The sequence below is a fragment of the Carlito syrichta genome, unplaced genomic scaffold, assembly GCF_000164805.1.
Source record: "Carlito syrichta isolate Samal-C Ts95f unplaced genomic scaffold, Tarsius_syrichta-2.0.1 Scaffold303177, whole genome shotgun sequence".
Taxonomy (NCBI): Eukaryota; Metazoa; Chordata; class Mammalia; order Primates; family Tarsiidae; genus Carlito; species Carlito syrichta.
Genome location: NW_007247273.1, coordinates 416,177 through 436,354, shown reverse-complemented (window position 1 = coordinate 436,354; position 20,178 = coordinate 416,177). Strand labels below are relative to the sequence as shown.

General features: G+C 38.9%; 1 protein-coding gene across 1 annotated transcript in view; it reads right to left on the bottom strand.

Moving 5' to 3' along the window:
* The window catches only part of LOC103260329 (S-adenosyl-L-methionine-dependent tRNA 4-demethylwyosine synthase), a 169,445-nt gene that overhangs the window by 69,824 nt on the left and 79,443 nt on the right, over positions 1-20,178 (bottom strand). Inside the window, exons 12-13 of the mRNA XM_021712303.1 lie at positions 18,436-18,613; positions 3,078-3,213 (exon numbers count right to left, since the gene is read on the bottom strand). Coding sequence (XP_021567978.1) covers positions 3,078-3,213; positions 18,436-18,613 — 314 coding nt within the window. The remainder of the gene's footprint in view (positions 1-3,077; positions 3,214-18,435; positions 18,614-20,178) is intronic.

Genomic DNA, 20,178 nt, shown 5'->3' with positions numbered 1-20,178 from the left:
CTTAGCAAGAAAAAAAAAGTGGGAGGAATCACAGTTCCAGACTTTAAACTCTACTATAAGGCTACAATAATCAAAACAGCCTGGTATTGGTACAATAGAACAGGATAGAGATTCCGGAAGCAAAACTTCAATTTCTCAACCAACTCATCTTCAACAAAGCCTCCACCATCAACCACTGGGAGAGGAGAACCTATTCAGTAAATGGTGCTGGGAAAACTGGCTGACCACATGTAGAAGATTGAAACAGGACCCCTACCTATCACCATATACAAAATCAACTCTAAATGGATCAAAGACATAAACATAAAACCTGAAGCTATAAAAATCTTTAAAAATGCAGAAGACACCCTTACAGAACTAGACAATCAATTCCTTATCAAAATCACACATACACCAAAAAAAATCACAAATGCCCATGCCATAAAAGATAAGATAGACAAGTGGAATTTCATCAAATTGAAATGCTTCTGCAAAGCAAAGGAAACCATCAAGAGAGTGGGAAGACAGCCCACAGAATGGGAAAAAATATTTTGCCAACTGTATATCAGACAAAGGCCTAACATCCAGGATCTACAAGGAACTCAAAAGTGCCAAGCGGAAAAAAACAAACAGCCCTATTAAAAAGTGGGCAAAAGATATGAATAGACATGTCTCAAGAAAAGACACATGAGCAGCTAACAGATACATGAAAAAATGCTCAGCTTCACTAATCATCAAAGAAATGCAAATTAAAACCACACTGAAGCCAGGCTTGGTGGCTCAGCCTGTAATCCTGCGCCTTGGGAGGCTGAGGAGAGTGGATTGCCTAAGCCTATGGGTTCGAGACCCGCCTGGGCAACTTGGTGAGGCCTCATCTCTACAATAAATCAAAAAATTAGCCGGGTGTGGTAGCGTGCGCCTGTAGTTCCAGCTACTTAGAAAGCTGAGGCGGAAGGATCGCCAGAGCCCAGCAGGTCGAGGCTGCAGTGGCCGAGAGTGGCCACTGCACTCCAGTCTGGGCAACAGAGTGAGATTCCAACTCAAAAAAAATAAAAAATAAAAAAATAAAACCACACTGTGATGGCACCTAACTCCAGTCAGTATAACCATCATCAAAAACTCAAAAGACAACAGATGCTACAGAGGAGGCAGAGAAAAGGGAACACTTCTACACTGTTGGTGGGAATGTAAACTAGTACAACCTCTGTGGAAAACAGTGAACAATTCCTAAAAAATGTAAATACAGACCTTTCATACAACCCAGCAATCCCCCTTCTGGGAATATACCCAGAGAAACTCAAATAATTTTTTTAAAAGGTGCCTGCACACGCACGTTTATTGCAGCACAGTTCACAACAGCAAAAACATGGAACCAACTGTGCTGCCCCTCAAAACTGGACTGGAGTAACAAAATGTGGTACATACATGCAATGGTATACTATGTAGCCATAAAGAAGGTTAAAATTATGGACTTTGCAGCAACTTGGATGGATTTAGAGTCTATAATACTCAATGATCTATCACAGAAACAAAGAACTGAGTATCACATGTTCTCACTCATAACCACACCCTGAACGTTTGGGGGGTGGGGTGGAGGCACTTTACACCAACAAGCGTACATGATCTCAAACCAGGTGAAGTGGGGACCAAAGGAAGAACCAAAGGTTACCTATAAAATAACCACTTATCTACCTAATCCTATGTTGTACCCCATATCTTCAAAATAAATAAATTTTAAGCTTTGCGCGGTGGCAGTATCGTAGCCAACAGGGTTTATCCGAGGTGCGATTATTGCTAACTAAAATAAATAAATTTTTTTTAAAATGAGAAAAGGTTCCACAGTACAGGTAGTAATGAAACTGAGCCTATGAGGGGGCAAAGAATTTCTACAATTCAAAGAATAAAAAGGAAGGACATTCCAAAATCTGGGGAAAGAGTAACTAAAGACTCAGAAGAGAAAAAGTGTTAAGCACAAGTACAGAAATGGAAGCACAATAGGGAAGTATAGCACTTCTGAAAATACAGTGAACGAATCTGGAAATGCGTACTGTCAAACTAAGTTCTGGGTAAAGGAGACAAAAGGAGATTTACTGGGACAGTGACTCCCATATCTGGCTGCTCATCAAATGTCACCTGACATGTTTAGCATGTAGACTTTCAGATGTCACCAGAAACAGGAAATTGTGGGTTTTTTAATTAAGCTCCTAGGGTGATTCTCATTATCAGTCAGATATGAGTAGAACAAGAACTGCTAGGCAAGGAATGGCAGGGCAGAAGCAAAGAGAGTAAAAACAGGGCAAAAAAAACCAGGAGGGTAAGTATGCCATGTGCGAATACATAACAGGGCCAAATGTTCGCAGAAAAAGACATTATGTTTGGATATTCTAAGTTTGAGTTACTTATAGGGTAGAAAATTTGGTTCTAGAAATTCAGGAAAATTAACTTTGTATTCAAACATACACTACTTGCTGACACCTCTTCTAGATTTGCTATGTGCAGTCAGCCCTCTGTTTTGTTGGTTTCCACATCCACAGATGCAATCAACCACAGATGAACAATATTTGGGGGAAAAAAGAATGAAAAATAATAATATAACAACAAAAACAATACAAACTTTAAAATTACTGTGCAACAACTATTTGAATAGCATTTCTATTGTATTAGGTATTTTAAGTAATCTAGAGATGATTTAAAGTATACAGGAGGATACGTGTAGCTTTATACAACAGACAAGCATTTGTGGATTCTGGTATCCACCAGGGATCCTGGAACCACTCCTCCACAGACATCAAAGGACAACTGTATTGCTACCCAACCATGTTTTATTATAGTAATTAACTTTGGGAATATATGTATTTCTCCTTAAATACAAGAAGGGCTAATGATATGCATCAGGCATAGTGCTACAAACTTAAGAGGAACTCAACAATTATTTATCGAATAGTAAATGTTCAAAGTTTCTCCTAAAAGGAAGCCTTTAAAAAGTTGAAGATTGTATTTGGCCTTCTTTTAATTAAAAAGAAAAAAGAAAAAATCTCTGCTTTTTTTCCTTCTTTCATTTATTTATTGATTTATTTTTAAGATGTCATAATTCTTACCTTTGCTGCCAAGGCTTTTAAACTGTCAAGGAATCTTTGCCAGAAATCCTTGAAGAGTGGGCGGTCAATTTTCTTCAGGCTATCTTTGGTGCTAGCATCCACACTGACATATAGCTGAGTAACTGGCTTGAGGTTTCTTGGTAATTTAAAAAAGAAAAGAAAAAGAAAATTATGCCTACATTAGGCTTTTTATGATACAAAACTTACAATCTATAAAAATGCAGTGATTAGGCATTTCCTTGGGTCTAGAAGCTTCTACTTCCAGAAGACTGAACTAATGATTTTAATAATGTGACAAAATGGGATATCCTCTGGTTATTTTTTAAATGACTGGACACTATCCCTAATAAATTAAAAACATTCGATTACTTAAAATGAGTCCCTCCTCAAACAGTAGTTTTCAATAGAAAATAAGCAAAACAAGATCTACCATTAGGTCTGACAGCATCAGCCCAGCCCAATTAGAAGGGTTCTCACACCTAACTTTCCCCATAAACTCTGCCAGTCAAGACATACACACAGTTGAAACATCATAGCCGCATGGGGTCTGTGCTGATGGACCATCTTCCACCATCAATTCACTCATGGAAGTCTTCCAAGGAACAAGAAACAACCCCAAAAGCGCAAGCCATATTTGAAGGGCACAAAGTCACACCTATAAGCCTCTGAACGTGGGTGTGAGTTTAAAGTCAAGTCTTATGTGGGCAAACAATGACCTACTCAGGGAGCTTTAAGCAATGCCAAGCTAGAACAACAGCAAATTAGCACTTACTAAGGAGCACAACCCAGAAGAAAAATGTCGGTTGCAGATTCTTACTTTTTCTTGCCTTCTCCGTCAGTTTCCATGAATACCACTCATTCTCACTTCTCTCAAATTTACTGACTCATTTCATAATTTCATTCCTACCTAAGATTTCTTGCAAGTTATGCTTTTAACCTACCTAAACTGTACTTTTTCCAAAGCCTCTCCCCTTTTCCTTTCAAATGGGTCTCAAAACTAGAAGAGAAGAAAGAAGTTCCTCTTAATAAGCCTCTGATCAAACTATCTCACTGTTAATTTTCTAAAACTATTCCCCAACTTATCCTACATTTACCGCTAGAATTTTATGCACTTTTTGATTCAAAGACAATGCATTTTATAAAATAGGGAAATATAATTCACAGTAAAATTCACCATTTTAAAGTAGCTTATATGCTTTTAATATAATACTATCAGCCTTATCAATCTTTGAATATAAGATCTTGTAGGGCAGGAATCAGAATTTGCTTTTTGTCCAGTCATGCAAATATTAAAGCTAATTTTTAGTGAATATTGTTGATTTTAGCAGACAGAACTTCTAAGAAAAAGTAAACCAAATAAATGCTTCTAAGAGAAAGTAAACCAAATAAATGGCTTAGTGGCATACAGAAAAATCAGAAATGTCTAGACCCAAAGTTATTAAAAGTGGAGAGGCTCTAACCAAAGGTAGGAAAGAGGCAACTAAAATACTAGCAAACTCTCATTTCTTTAACATCTCTGCAAGGCTGATAAACAAAGAGAATCCTTCAAAGACCAATAATGTGTCACTACTGAGAAAAGTACATCAATTATTGAAAATGCAAAGTAAGAATACCAGTAATGGCAGCATTCTGTCTCATCACCCCTTTTGCTTGGGGCCTCCCTTTTTTTTTTCAGTTTTTAATTTTTTACGCAGGGAGGAGCACAAGGGCACCGCCTGGCACTACCCGCTCCCTACCTCCTCACTCCTGGTTGAGGCCTCTTTAATAACAGAAAAGCTATGCTACTGTTACTGAACATTTTTTTTAACCTAGATTTTTCTTAAAAAAGATTATCTCAATGGCTATTGCTGGCTATCATTGCCTGATACTGAAAGAACTTTGTCATAAAAATTCCTGGTGTAAAATGGGAAATGGCCTGACCTTTTCACTATGCCTCCATGACTACTTAAGATTATGAACAGTAAATTCCAGAGACTATACTTATTTTACAAACCTCTATCACTTGCAGGGGGGGAGGGAAGCAAGTCCTGGACACTGACAGTACTAAATGTCTGAGATGCTACAATCAAAGAAGTTTACAGACCTCTTCCCAGGGAGCAGAGGAAAGGTCCCTAGAAATTATAGAGCACATTTCTAAGAAGCCCAAAAGCAGCAAAGGGAACCTGGAAGAATTAGGGATCTCATTTCTGCCTAGTACTGGCCTCGCTCAGAACAGACAATGAGGCACCCAACATTGTCTCTAGTCTATACATTGATAACATTTTAGTTGCCAAAAAGATAGTCAATCCTGCATTATTAAAATCATCATTATAATTTCTGTGTTTAAGAATCTCACACTGCTGCTGAGAACAATTAAAAAGGACAATATTTGGGGTACACAATCTTAAACTCAATCCCTAGTATAGCGTCCAATGGCTCTTGTGATTTCTGTGATGATCCTTCATTTGAATTTTAAATCTGAGTTATGAACAATCATGTATAAGGAAGCATGGACAACTGAACACAAAAATCCCTCTTCATTTTTTCCTTCCTGTAGAGATGATTAGGCCTCATTCTACCTTCCAGAGAATGTAGCTCAGAAGGTAGAATTTGGCTTAACAATATTTACAGAAAAAAAAAAAGGGAGAGAGATTTATGCTTGTAAGAAATCCAAGTAAATAGTAACTTTCATGCTACTCTTGGGATTAAAAAATAACCAATGTGGCCCAAAACATCCAGTGCTATTAAAACTCAAATCTCCAGGCTGGGCGCGGTGGTGCATACCTATAATCCCAGCTCTTTGGGAGACTGAAGTGAGAGGATTGCCTGAGTCCATGGGTTCAAGACCAGCCTGGACAACCTGGTGAGACCTCATCACTACATAAATCAAAAAAATTAGCTGGGCATGGTGGCACGCACCTGTAGTTCCAGCTACTTGGAAGGCAGAGGCAGAAGGATCACCGGAGCCCAGCAGGTCGAGGCTGCAGTGGTCATGAGTGTGCCACTGCACTCCAGCCTGGGCAACAGAGACTCTAACACACACACGCACACACACACACACACACACACACACACACAACGCTCAAACTTCTAAGACAATCTGAGGCTGTCATATAATTATAATTCAGGAAGAAGAGAGGAGAAGAAAATTATTTCCTATTTACCAAGAATTCATCATATGCTGGGCACACTGTGCTATATGCTTTTGCCTCTTGTCCAGTTCACTGAATCCTCACAGTAAAACAATTAGACAGTAGCTACTTAACGCCCATTTCAAAGATGATGAAGCTGAGGTTCAAAAGGTTACACAGCATGAGTAAGGATCCATAAGGCATAAGCAGCAACAATGCAACTCAAGCCTAGAAGTGATTCTAAAGCCTGTCTTCCTAACCCTGCAAAATTCACAGCATGGTTCAGTATTAAATCACTACAGTTTAATGTAACAAACAGTATTTCATAAAATGAAAAAAATCCAAGAGGGTATAGATTACTTATGATATGTAGATTATGAACCCAAAGTCATAAGAGAAGTCAAAACTACAAGCCTTTGGAAAGAAATTCATTGGAAAGAAAGGACTTCATTAAGGGTCTACTATGAACTGGACACTGGACAGAAGAGGCTCATCCTTCAAGACTTATGTTCAGGAAGGAGCAAGAAATGAATTAGCTTGCCACGAAGCGCTCAGTGCCATGACTAAGGTAGGTAAAGAAAAGGAATAAATGGAGGGGTGAGTTGATTTTGCTTGGCAAAACCATACAAAAGGCATAACAATAAGATCAAAGTTAAAACTGACCTTGAGGGACACAAAGTTCATCAGGAAGATAATGAGAAGATCATTTCTAGGAATAATCAAAGAATAACAAGCAAAGGGCCAGATCTGGAAGATGCATCAGGACAAAGAAGTCAAAACTATCCAAAGTGGGTCTAACATGGCAAACAGGACTGGAAGATGCCTGTGGCTAGGTCTCATGTCTTTGCAAGGTTAGGTTTGCCTTACAGAAGATCTAAGTAGCCAATGACACAATCAGATCAGTGCTGAAGAAAGTAAAGCGACTTCAGTGTGAAAGATGGATTAAAAATGTAGCTCAGGGCACTATTCTACACCTGGGTTTCCTCCCACCCCCAACATATTACCAACCCAACAACCTTTACCCACAATTTCAAAATCCAAAAAGTTCTAAAAATCAAAAGGTTGTTTTTCTAAGTTTGGAGCCAAATTCACTTGGAAGCAAAATGTGACTCACACGGCTGTTTGTATTCTTAATCTTTCCATTTATGTGAATAAGCAGACTTTACTGCAGAACTAATTATATGTGTGTGGCTGTAAGGTGCAGGAGGTGTTACATAAAACATAGTGTATTTGTGCAGTCTTGCCTTTCTAAAATTCTGAAACACTTTTGGGCACAAGGAATGAGACTGTGAAAAGTACCTCATAAAAACTATCCCTACGAACACATAAAAAGCTTTTGCACTTTTGTCTTGGATTTTTTTTTTAACAACTACATAGTATGAATGCACTTTGTGACTTCCTTTTGATACACTGGCTACTTAACAGTGTGTTGTTTAATTTGCACACATCTGTGAATTTCCCAAATTTTGGTGTGACATTCTTGGCCATTGTTTATTCACATATTCTTGCTTCCCCTTTCTCTCTCTCCTCTCCTTCTGGAACTCCCATTATATATGTTGGCATGCCTGAAGGTGCCCCACAGCTCTCTGAAGCACTTTATTGATAGTCTATTTGATGAGTCATTATTCTCATACTTTTCTTTGGTTCTTCAAAAATACTTTGCCGTAGTTCTTTAAACACATTTAAAATAATTTAAAGTATTTTGTTGTGTGCATAACTAATTGAGGCTAGTATCTCGTGCAGGGAGTGAAGGAATTTACCAAGACAGTTGGGAATTTAGAAAGGCATATTTGTTCAAGGCAAAAATAGTCTGTAAGAGAACAGGCAATACAGCAGAGAGAGGCTGTGTGCTGTTTGTAAAGAGGTAGAGGCTAGAGGGGAGTTTTTATAAGGCTGTACTGGGGAGCTTAGTGCAGAACCAGGGAAATGGTCTACATGATATACAAGAGGTTTGCAAGAGGGAAATTACCTATTTGGTATATGGTGGGCTCTGCTGGAGAGAAATTATTTATGTGACGGCTTTTGCAAGACGGTTGATTGTGGTGTTCTGTTTCGTACAGATAGAGTTACTTAACTGCTTTTCCATTTATAGCAGTCAGATAAAGGTCAGTTTACAACAATGATTTACAGCTGGTTAGCAAGCTTTTACAGCTCTTGCTATGGTCACAGCAAGTTTCTTGTAGCATCTGTAAATATTATCCAGAGATTTCTTTCCTCAGTATAATTTACCCAATTGTTGTTGGCCTATTTGGGCCTCATATTTCTCCACATCTTGGACTAGTAAGTCCAATATCTAGGCTTCCTTGGGGACAGATTATATTGGCTGCTTTCTTCCCTGTATATAGGCCATACTCCCTTGTTTCTTTCTATATTTTGTGAATTTTTTTTTTTTTTTTTGTCATGACAACTAAACAATTTAAATAATGTTAGTGGCAACTCTGGAAATCAGATAACCCCCAACTTAGGGTTTTGTATTGTTTGGTTTGAGGGGCATTTTCTTTTTTTATTATTTGTTTTTGCTGTTGCTGAAATAAGTCAGTGAATTCTGTATTATTTATTGTGTTTGGCCACTGAAGTCTTTGTTCAGTTAGCTTAGTGGTCAGTTCACGAGTGGCCAGAAATATCCTTAAATGCTTTCAAGCAACAAGTGTCCCTGCCTTTTTCTAGGGGCTGTGTGTGTGTATGTTAGGGCATGTCTTCAACACCCAGGCAGGCAGTCTACAACTCTGCCTTGGTTTTTAATGCCTGCTTACTCAGAACATGAGATGAGAGCACAAAGCTTCTCAAGTCTTCCTTGGCATGCCCACAGCCCTGTTCATGTGAGTGGTGTTCTAGAATCCCAGGAATATGCTGGAGCTTTCCATATATCCCCTATAACATCTCACTCCCCAACTTTTCCTTTTAAATTTTTTAGTTAGATTCTTGTTTGCCCTGTTACTGTCACCTCAGGTAGCTATGAAGTTAAGCAACTGCCTATAATTATTTAGAAGAAACATCCAGAGAAAGGTTTTTTGCAACAGTTAAACCTAAATCACTCCAAATAAAGAGAATCCCTGTGACTGAAGGTTTCCAGGTATACTACACACACCATAAAATGACAATGTTCCAGGAATGGGACTTTGAGGAGTTCCATTTCTCTTTTAACCCCTCCCTATGGCTGCCAAGCTGCTGGTTTTTACTGTGGTTGTGAGCTATTTGTTTTCAAGGCCACCGTAAAAGCTGGGGAGGTAAAAACGGAATAGGACATGTAAACATCACAAAGTTCACTGTACTTACTGAGATTTACTCATTTTTCTTTAATATATGCATCTCAGATTGCTGCATGCCTTTGGTGATTTTTATAGTTAATAAAAAGTTGATTCTGCCCATTTTTGTCACCGTTCTCATTGTTTTCAAGGAGGAATAGGCTTTTTTTTTTTTTTTTTTTGAGTTGGAGTCTCACTCTGTCACCCAGACTGGAGTGCAGTGGCTGCTCCCGGCCACTGTAGCCTCGACCTGCTGGGCTCCTGCGATCCTTCCACCTCAGTCTTCCAAGCAGCCGGAACTACCATGCCCAGCTAATTTTTTTATTTATTGTAGAAATGAGGTCTCGCCAAGTTGCCCAGGCAGGTCTTGAACCTGCGGGCTCAGGCAATCACTCACCTCAGCCTCCCAAGGCACGGGATTACAGGCTGAGCCACTGAGCCCGGCTAGAACAGGCTTTTTAAGATCTGTACTCTGCTATTCCTGCTAACATCCAACCCACAAGTTTTTCTTATCTATCATCATCCATGAAAATATTTTATATTTCCTCTAGAGTTTTTTTGACCTACAAGTAAATAAAGTGTTGTTTAAATTCCAAACATACTGGAATATTCCAATTTTTTTTGTACAGATCTCTATTAATTCCATTGTGTTTAATTCCATTGTGTTCAGAAATCATGCTATATATGATTTCAATACTTTGCTGAAACTTTGCTATAATGTTTAGAATATGACCATTTGGTAATTTTTCTGTGAGCAAGTTCTGTGCTCTTAAAAAGAACTATATTCCAAAGTTTCTAGTCATAATGCTCTATGTCTGTGACATAGGTTAAATTCATTGATTCAGTAATTCAGATATTAAATTGTCTACTGATTTTGACTTACTTGCTTTATCAGTTTAAGAAAAGTGTGTTAAAAATCTACTATTTCTCCTTGTACTCTGTCAATTTAGAGACTATGCTTTTGAGGTCTTATATGGTTTTATGTTTTTTAGTGGGTTTAATATTTTATTATTAAGAAATGCCTATCTTATCTCAAGTAATAGGTCTTGCCTTAAAATACATTTTGACCAATATTACTTAGCCTACTTTTCCAAAGGTGAAACTTTTAAGTGTTTTCAAGTGTTATCTTACATACTCACAATACCACTACAAGGCAGTTATTATTGTTATTATAATTTTACAGCTGAGGAAACTAGGCACTAAGAAGTTATCTTCCAATGTCGAAAGACAGTAAAGATCCAGTCAAGATTCTAAGCCGGGTCTTTTCTAGACCAGAACCTAAGCTCTTCACTACCTCACTGCTCTGTCTCTGTCTTATTTTTAGGGGACCGCGGGGGATGAGGGGGGTGCGATGACTCATTCATGACTCATCACAGCCTTGACTTTGAGAGCTCAAGTGATCCTTCCGCCTCAGTCCCCTGAGTAGCCGGGATTACAAGCATGTGCCAGCATACAGTTAATTTTTTTTAGATTTTTTGTAGAGACAAGCTCTCACTATGTTACCCAGGCTATTCTCAAACTCTTAGGCTCAAGCAATTCAGTGGTCTTGGCCTTTCAAAGTGCTAGGATTACAGGCGTGAGCCACCACACCCAGCCTGCCTCTCTTTTTTTAGTCCATATAACATGTATGTTTCTGGGAAGTGTTCCATCAATTCATAGACATTAGAGAAGATTATATTTTAAAATTAACACGTTTAGTACAAACAAGATAGGCTGAGGGGAAAAAAATTTCTATTGAAGAAATCAGATGATATTTACAGTCAATCTTCATTTTGCTGTAGCTATTTTTTTCTGTAAATCCTTTGAGCTAACACATACAAGAAAACTATATTTTCATTAACATCCATCCATCTCTTGAAACACTGACTAAGCATCCAATATATGAAGCGCCATCCAATTTATAGAAGTTCTCTAAAAGATGTGGTGAACATCTTGGCAAAAACTAAAGAAAACACAAAGCAAATAACAGAAAGAAGCAGAAGAAAGAGAACAGAGATCATACATAGTTTCAATGAAGAAGGTGCTCGAAAGTAAATTGGTACAGGGATGAAATCTGGCAGGGGAAGGATTTGGGAAGTTAAATGTTAACCACGTCACAGTTAAATGTCTAATACAGCTCTGTCTTCTTATGATAAGCCTGATAGCAGCTAGAAAGCTTTAGTTTTACGGCACATACAAAACACAAAACCAAAAAAAACTACAGGATTTTAAATTCAAATTTTAAAATAATATAAATATATAGGAAGTTAATTATAAATAAAAGTAAAGGTGAGCTGCGCACAGTGGCTCATGGCACTTTGGGAGGCCGAGGAAGGTGGATTGCTTGAGCCCAGGAGTTCAAAACCAGCCAGGGCAATATAGTGAGAACTCATCGATACAAAAAATGGAAAAAAATTAGCTAGGTGTGGTGCCGTGCACCTGTAGTCCCAGCTACTCAGGTAGCTGAAGTGGAAGGACAGCCTGAGCCCAGGAAGTTGAGGCGGCAGTGAGCTGTGATCATGTCACTGCACTCCAGCCTGGGTGACAGAGTGAGATCCCCAACTGGAAAAATAAACTAACAAAGAGAGGTGGACTAAAGATGAAGCTAAGAGTGGACCTACAAATGACTATACATTTGACTCCCAACTCTCCAGCACACTCATAAAGTGGAAGACAATGGTATAGGATTCAAATATCTACAGGGTAAGAACAAACCAATTATCTGAGCATCCTCGGAGGGAAGAAACTGCTCAGCGCTGCAAAACACCCTCCTCAACAACTTCCTTGCCTTACAGCGCGATGACTATCAGAAATCTGCTTTTACCAAGGTGTCATTGGCATGACAGTACAGGGTCATTTATAAGAACTGACTCTAGGGAGCGCTCTGGCAGAACAATGACATTAGCTGTGATTCACCTGTCTGACTGCAGGACTGAAGGCAAACACAGGTTGCACCGTATCTAGAACAAAGTTCTAAACTCACATGTTTTCAGAGCCAAGGATGTAATGGAAGTCAAGTAAGAGACTTTTAATGGAAAGAAAGCTCTTTGTACATGAAAATGCAGATTGCAAATGAAACGCACAAGAATATTCTTTTCATACTCAAAGTGATACCCTTTCTTCCATTTTTCTTAGACTATGTAGCATTCTCGGTCTACCTTTCATTATTCCACTTTTGTAAGAAATGATGACAAGCACTTCTCTGCTATAAAAAAAAAAATCAACAGTGCAATTTCTCTAAAAAGTGGCAGATGACATTCAGCCTCAGGGCTGAGGAGACAGCAAGATGGGGAGAAATGTGGCAAACTGAAAAGCATAGGCTTCATGGGGAAAGATAACTATTACTTGGTTCCTGACATCTTGCCAGATCAAGTTGTTTTCAAAAGTCAGAAATCCAGACTTTATGCAAAACCTCTTGATTTTTAAATGCTAGCTCAAAAAAACACCAGTTTTGAAACATGCTACAGGAAAAACAAAACCTACTTCTTATCAACTGTAGGTTGGGCTTAAGGATTAAACAGATTACATTCCCTATGGGCAATCTACTTAATTATAATTTTTTTGTTGTTCAACTGTGTTTCTAAAAATTATATATATATTTTTTGTTTAACTGTGTTTCTGAAAAATACTGAGCCCCAGTCGGTTCAAGGTTATACTCTGGTCTGTTGTGCTACATGTAATCTGCAATCATGGCCATATAGTTCTTTCCTTGTATCCATGTACCCTTAGGTGGTTTTGAGTGCCCTCTCATTGACTCTAAGCTCAGCTGTGTGACTTGCTTTGGCCCATGGGAAGTGAGCAAATGTAATAAAGGCAAAGGCTTGAAAGATGCTTGTGCACTGGGAATTACACTCGCTGCTCTTTGAAAGCCTGCCACCATGTGATGAAGTCCAGACAAGCCTGCTGGAGGACAAGAGGCCACATGAATAGAGGCCGTGTGCCCCAGCCAAGGCCATTATCAACAGTGGATCCACCAACGGACTAGATACAAGAGCACACTGAGACTAACTAAACTGGCCCAGACAAAAGATCTCCCAGGCAATTTACAGAATTATGAGCTAAAGAAATGATTGTTAGTTTGAGTCACACGATTTGATGTGGGTGGTTACAGCAAAAGATAACTGTTATGTATTAAAATATATGAGTATGAGCCGGGCTCGGTGGCTCAGCCTGCAATCCCGCGCCTTTGGGAGGCTGAGGTGAGTGGATTGCCTGAGCCAGCGGGTTCGAGACCCGCCTGGGCAGCGAGACCTCATCTCTACAATAAATCAAAAAATCAGCTGGGTGTGGTAGCGCATGACTGTAATTCCGGCTACTTGGAAGGCTGAGGTGGAAGGATCGCCGGAGGCCAGCAGGTCGAGGCTGCGGTGGCCGGGAGCGGCCACTGCACTCCAGTCTGGGCGACAGAGTGAGACTCAAAATAAATAAATAAATAAATAAAATATATGAGTATGTTCCTACTGAGAAATGGCTTTTTCTTATCCAGTCACCACCAGGCCTATCATTAACACTAAATGTCTTATACATTTTCTTGTCACTTTTATTAACCACAGTTTTGACAAACAAAAGCATAAAGCTAATCAAACAGAGAGCAACAGTGTTCTCACGTGCCTAAGGTGTTTGCTTCCAAACCACAATCACAACCGATGGGCTCTCCCATAAATCCTGGAGAATCACGCATTACAAAAATTCTTCTGAGTGGGTCAGTAAAGAATTTAGGTGCTGTAGGGAAGACCGAAACCCTCTCAGGAAAAAGTTCAGTGCCCTGAAAAGGCCGCTGGCCTGAATGTAATGCTTGCAATATGGGCCATGGGAAGACCAATTGACAAAGCCAAGATTCTCCTCAAAAGATACCAGAGTATGGGTAATATTACCGTTATCCAGAAAAAAATAAATTTTTAATTAAAAAATTAAAACTGAGTAAGCCAGAGACCATTATTACCTCCCAGAGTATGCTCAGAGATAAAAATAGGTACAAGAAGTTCACCTAATAGCCGAATTGAATGAGATGATGTGCTGCATAAAATTAGCACTATAAACATTAGAGGAAACTTGCAAAACTCATGACCTCTGTGTTACACAAGTTGATCTTGTTTTTCTGAAAGAACTAAAATGTCAGAGAGAGCTGGTATTTAGATGCTGGCTAATTCACAGAAATAAGCAATATTATCTGTACTATATTATGTGAACTATTTTTCTTTCCTTTTTCTCTTAGGCCACGGGGATGGAGGTGGGAGAGCTCTTAGCACAACTCAGACAGTCCTCAAGTAATGAAAGCATTACATTTTCACTACCATGATATGTTTAATAATATGTTCCTAGTCCCTAGCTTGAAGAGTGAGTGAGCTGCATGCTTTAGATTTTTTATTTTACCTTTAAAAATAAAAACTAAGTTGCTTTTCACTAAAATAAATAAATAAATGTCAGGGCAGTCTCGGGACTATCCTGTTTCTCTGTGGTCCAGAGTATCTGCAACTCGTAGCTTTATGATACATCATGGTACCTGGGCATGGCAACTCTCATTGCTCTTCTTTCTAAATTTTTTTCCGAACGATTCACATCTTTCATTGGGAAAAATATGGGGGAAGGAAGGTTGTCTTATATTCAGGACCTCCTAACATTTGGGCATATACATTACTCCCAAATCAGTAGGACTGCCTAGTTTCACAGCAAGGTACACCTAAAGATTATGCTCCTCGATCCATCTCTGTCAAGGCTCTCATCATCAGAAATTCTTCCCAGATTCTAGCTATAATCTGTACATCTCAGTTTTGGTTTTGTTTTTCTCTATGTCTAGATAAGTATTTCAGTGAATAACAATGACATGCCAACTCCCTGAGATTCAAGCACAAAATATTCTGTTTATCCCCTCTTGTGCCCAGGCAAGGATATAACTTAAAAAGGTGCGACACAACGTCTATGTTTATGCCCTTAACATTAGGAGCTTCAAGAATGCTTTTAAAACTCCAAAAAGGGCCAGGCACAGTAGCTTAGACCTGTAATCCCAACACTTTGGGAGGTGGAAGCAGTAGGATTACCTGAGCTCAGGAGTTGGAGACCAGCCTGGGCAACACAGTGAGACCTCATCTCTACAAAAAATTAGCTGGACATGGTGATGCATGCCTGTAGTTGCAGCTACTCAGGAGGCTGAGGTGGGAGGATCACCTGAGCCCAGGAGATCAAGGCTGGGGTGCACTGCACTCCAGTCTGGGTGACAGAGTGAGATCCCCAACTCACAAAAAAGAAAAGAAAAAAGAAACTTATCTTTTCTAAGCATCTTTTCTTTCTTGATTCTTCTTTTTTTCCTTCCATTTTTAAAACTCTTATTTTCAACAGAGATCTGAGAAATTTGCTAATCTTCCCAGTCCCCTAATCCTACCACCTTACTTCTTCCTTTTTGTCACCCTCACAATTCACCAGTCAGCACCCACACTCAAAGATTGGTTTGGTCAGTCAAGAAATATTTCTTTGGAATCAAATGCCATCATATGTCACCTGTTTGTTGAAAACAGTAATCAAGACTAGTACTAACATCTCTTTGTACCATGATTCCCTTGCAGGCAAGAGAAGGCTCACCAGCAAGAGAGGGGAAGAGAGACTCAACATCTACCGAATGTTTACATGTACTAGGCATTTTGCTGGACACTTTCAAGTAAATATCTTGTTTCATACTCTACCATTTTCCTCAATACTTGGTGGCACTCACAAGGACTTCCATGCATGATCAAACAATGAATTATCCTCTCTGGTTACCATTTTGTAAAAAATTACCTACAACCCACTCCTAGTAAAGTCAATTCTTTTTAGGAATATATGCCTTAGATTTAAGATAGACTCCCTTTTTTCATATATGTACCCCAAACAACACTCTATTCTAATGTCTCCCTCATAAGCCATGTAAAAATTCAAGGATTTTATTTTTTTTATTTTTTTATTTTTTTGAGTTGGAGTCTCATTTTGAGTTGACCTCGACCTGCTGGGCTCCGGCGATCCTTCCGCCTCAGCCTTCCAAGTAGCCTTCCAAGTAGCTGGAACTACAGGTGCGCGCTACCACACCCAGCTAATTTTTTGATTTATTGTAGAGATGAGGTCTCGCCAAGTTGACCGGGCGGGTCTCAAACTCACTGGTTCAGGCAATCCACTCACCTCAGCAAATCAAACAAAAGTTTTAAAAAAGAAATGGTGACCATATGTAAAAATACACATTGTCTTTTTTTTAAAAAAAAATGCTTTTCTTTTTAACTTTATCTTTCACTGGACACAGTGGCTCACAACTGTAATCCCAGCACTTTGGAAGGATGAGGTGGGAGGATTACTTGAGCCCAGGAGTTTAAGACCAGCTTAAGCAACATAGCTAGAACTCGTCTCTACAAAAATAAAAATTAAAAAAATTAACCAGGCATGGTGGCATGTACCTGTAGTCCCAGCTACTTGGGTGGCTGAGGTAGAAGGATAGCCTGAGTCCAGGAAGTCAAGGCTGTGATATCTAGCTCAAAACCAACCAAACAAAAACCTGTATCTTTTTATACAACTTCAAAAAGTAATATTATAGCTATTTTTGTGACAATGTACAATAACTGTCATATTATTGTTTGGTAGATAATAATTTTCATCAACGTTTTGATTTCTTAGTAGACTAAATTTTAAGCTGACATGTGTGTGTGATCACTCTTTCTAGAAATAAGTGTTTACTTTTACAATTATTTTTTTACCATTTTTCATATCACATTTCATTGGTCAATATTTAGAAAACAAATGAATTCAGAAAGACCATTGTTTTTTATCCCAATTTCCCCAATATTTCACTGCCCATCTACTAAGCAGCAACAGTGTGCCAGGCACTATATTAGTAGAACAGAGATAAAGAAACAAGGGTCTTGACCTCAAGGAACTCACAGTCTAATGGGAAAAGCACAGACAAATAACAGCTAAGTAAAATTTAGTACTTTTGTGCTATACTATGTGCATAGTCCAAGTATAATGCAAAATAGACCATTCTCAGACCCCAGGAGATGTCTCCTCATCCCCCTCCCCTAAGTCATCCAAACCTACCTCTTTGCCTAAACCTTATATGATCGCTGTGCTGTTATGGAGCCCCATAATCCTAGCAATCATCATGGCAGTAGCTCTCAGCATAATTATTTGGTCCTCCACTATGATGGCCTCTCAGAGCGATATAATCAGTTTGCTGATCCTATCTAGTATGCCTCAACAATATCTTTTTTAAGACTCCTAGTTCTAACTGTCTGACTTCTACCCTTACCACTCTGACCTAAGCAAACATACTAATTTCCTATCCAGGTTCCTGCTGCTCGTCTTTCCCATTTTATACCATGCCAGCAGGTTACCCTGCAGGAAACAAGATCTTTTTAAAGAATGGCATTTGATGCCCTCTACGTTCTATCCCTACCTTTCCAACTTGATTTTCACTCTCTCACACACTCTGTGGTTCAGATGAACTATATTTACATAATAGTTATCACAAATACCTAAATTCCATGTCTTTCTTAGAAATTCTTTTTTTAAAATTTGTTGATTATAAAGATGTGGGGTACAATTAAGGGTTAGGTATATAAACACCGATCATGCAGGTATCCTTGTTGATGAGGTATGCCCCCCCCCTCCTAGCAGTTTCCCTCAACTGCCAGTCCCACCTCCCCTCCCCTGACAGTTTGCCACTAAAAAACATACGTATATAGTCTCCTACCTTTCCAAATACCCATCTCAGCCATATTTTAAGATCCAAATTAAACGACAGCTTCTCTGGAAAGTTGTAACCTGCTTCTCCTATCTGGAAAAAACTGCATTTTCTTGTGAATTCCCTTAGCTATAGCTCTATTCTTTTGACTAAGTTTCTCTCCTAATAGAATGAATTTTAAAGACAGAACCATCTTCACTTCCCAAAGCCCAACATTTGTATGTAGTAATTAATAAATCCTCTCTGAATGTAGTAATGCCTAGTAGTTTTACTCTGCAGTCAAACATAGATTCAAGCAGCATACCACAAAAGGCTGAACAACTCACCTGATTTCCACAGGGAATTGTGCATTTGTAACCAGGAAACTGGAGATTTTATGCTGGTGGAGTAGCTTCAAAAACCTGTTGATCTCTGGGTACATTATTGGCTCTCCCACAAGGGACAATGCACAGTGCTTTACCTTCATTCCCTCTTCAAAGCGCTCCACTTTGACACCTGGTACTCCTGGAGAATACAGTGAAAAGCAACAAGATAAATAGAGCACAGATATAGGATGTCACTTACATTTTCCTTAATGATTCTTTGATTCTATGAGGCAAACTCATTTTTTAGACCATTCAAAGAATACAAGACAAGGGCCAGGAGTCGGTGGAGACTAGTTATTGAATCAGAAAAATCAGTCAGTGATTTCATTCTTAGATTTTAAACTAATTTAAGTAAGTCAATACAAGCAGGCAAAACCAACTTTGTTAACTATTTGGAATGCAGAATATATCACTTTCCATAATCTGTTTAGCTCTGTACTCTTTCACGTCAGTCTAAGCAAGTAAACTCGGTGTATCTACATAAGGAAAAGCTTCTTCTAGACCAACATTTCCCCAAGCATGCCTCAAGAATCCTGAATTGGGAAAGTGAATGTAGTTGGCACAGAGGTATATAGAAGAGAAAAAAGAAGAGACCTACAGTTTTTGCCTTTGGCTTCATATTGGAATCACCTGGGAAGTTTCAAAAAAAAAAAAAAAAAAACACTACTGTCTAGGTCCACTCCAAAAAGTCTGTTTCATTAAAGTGAGTGCACACCAGGGCAATGAGAACTTGAAAAGTTCCTCAGATGATTCCTGTATACAACCAAGGTTGAAAACCACTGCATGAAACCACAGAGTTCCAAAACTGTCTGCACCTGGGAATCTTAAAATTTTCAAAATCCAGGCCACAGCTCAGACCAATTAAATCACAACCTCTGGGGAATGACACAGGCCTCAGTAGCTTCTGAAGCTCCCCAGTGACTCCAATGTGCAGGTAAGTTTAGCAACCATCAGCAAACACCATTGGTTCTCAACTCTAGCTGGACATTGGAATCATCCAACGAACTCAAAAATCCCAATGCCCAGGTGGTATGGCAAACCAACGAAGTCATAGTCCCTGGGGATGGAACTCAGGCATCAGAATGTTTTAAGCACTCCCCATGTGATGCCAACACTGCTTTTCACTCAAATGTAGATGCATTCAGAGACAGACTGTCTTCAAAGTCCCTCAATTTACAGAATGTGAAAGACTTGGAAAGACTGTAAACATTCAAGCAAAAATATATCTCCTTTACTTCAGATACTTTCTACATCAAATATCTCTATGTTCTTTTTGAAGAATATATTTTCTCTGAAGGAGAAAGATTCCTTATGAGGACTGGGAGTCAAGGGGAGTCATGTTCATATTCCCTGTCAGTCATTTATTAGTCATCTTTGACGCTTAATTTTCTTAGCTCCAGACAGTACCCGACTCAAAGAACTTTCACTAGGATTAAATGAGGTAGTGCAAGTAAAGGCCTTAACAGAGAGCCTGGCACACAATAAACATTCATTAAATATTTGCTATTATCATTATTTATCCTGGTTTATTAAATTGATTAAATCCCAGTCACTGTCACCCTAACAACAATAGTAACAAAGAATCTGAACCTAGGAATATAGTTAACTCTCATTGCACGTTGTGCCTTGGTTTTCAGGAAATGATTTCTTCTCTCTCTCTCTCTCTCTCTCTCTCTCTCTCTCTCTCTCTCACACACACACACA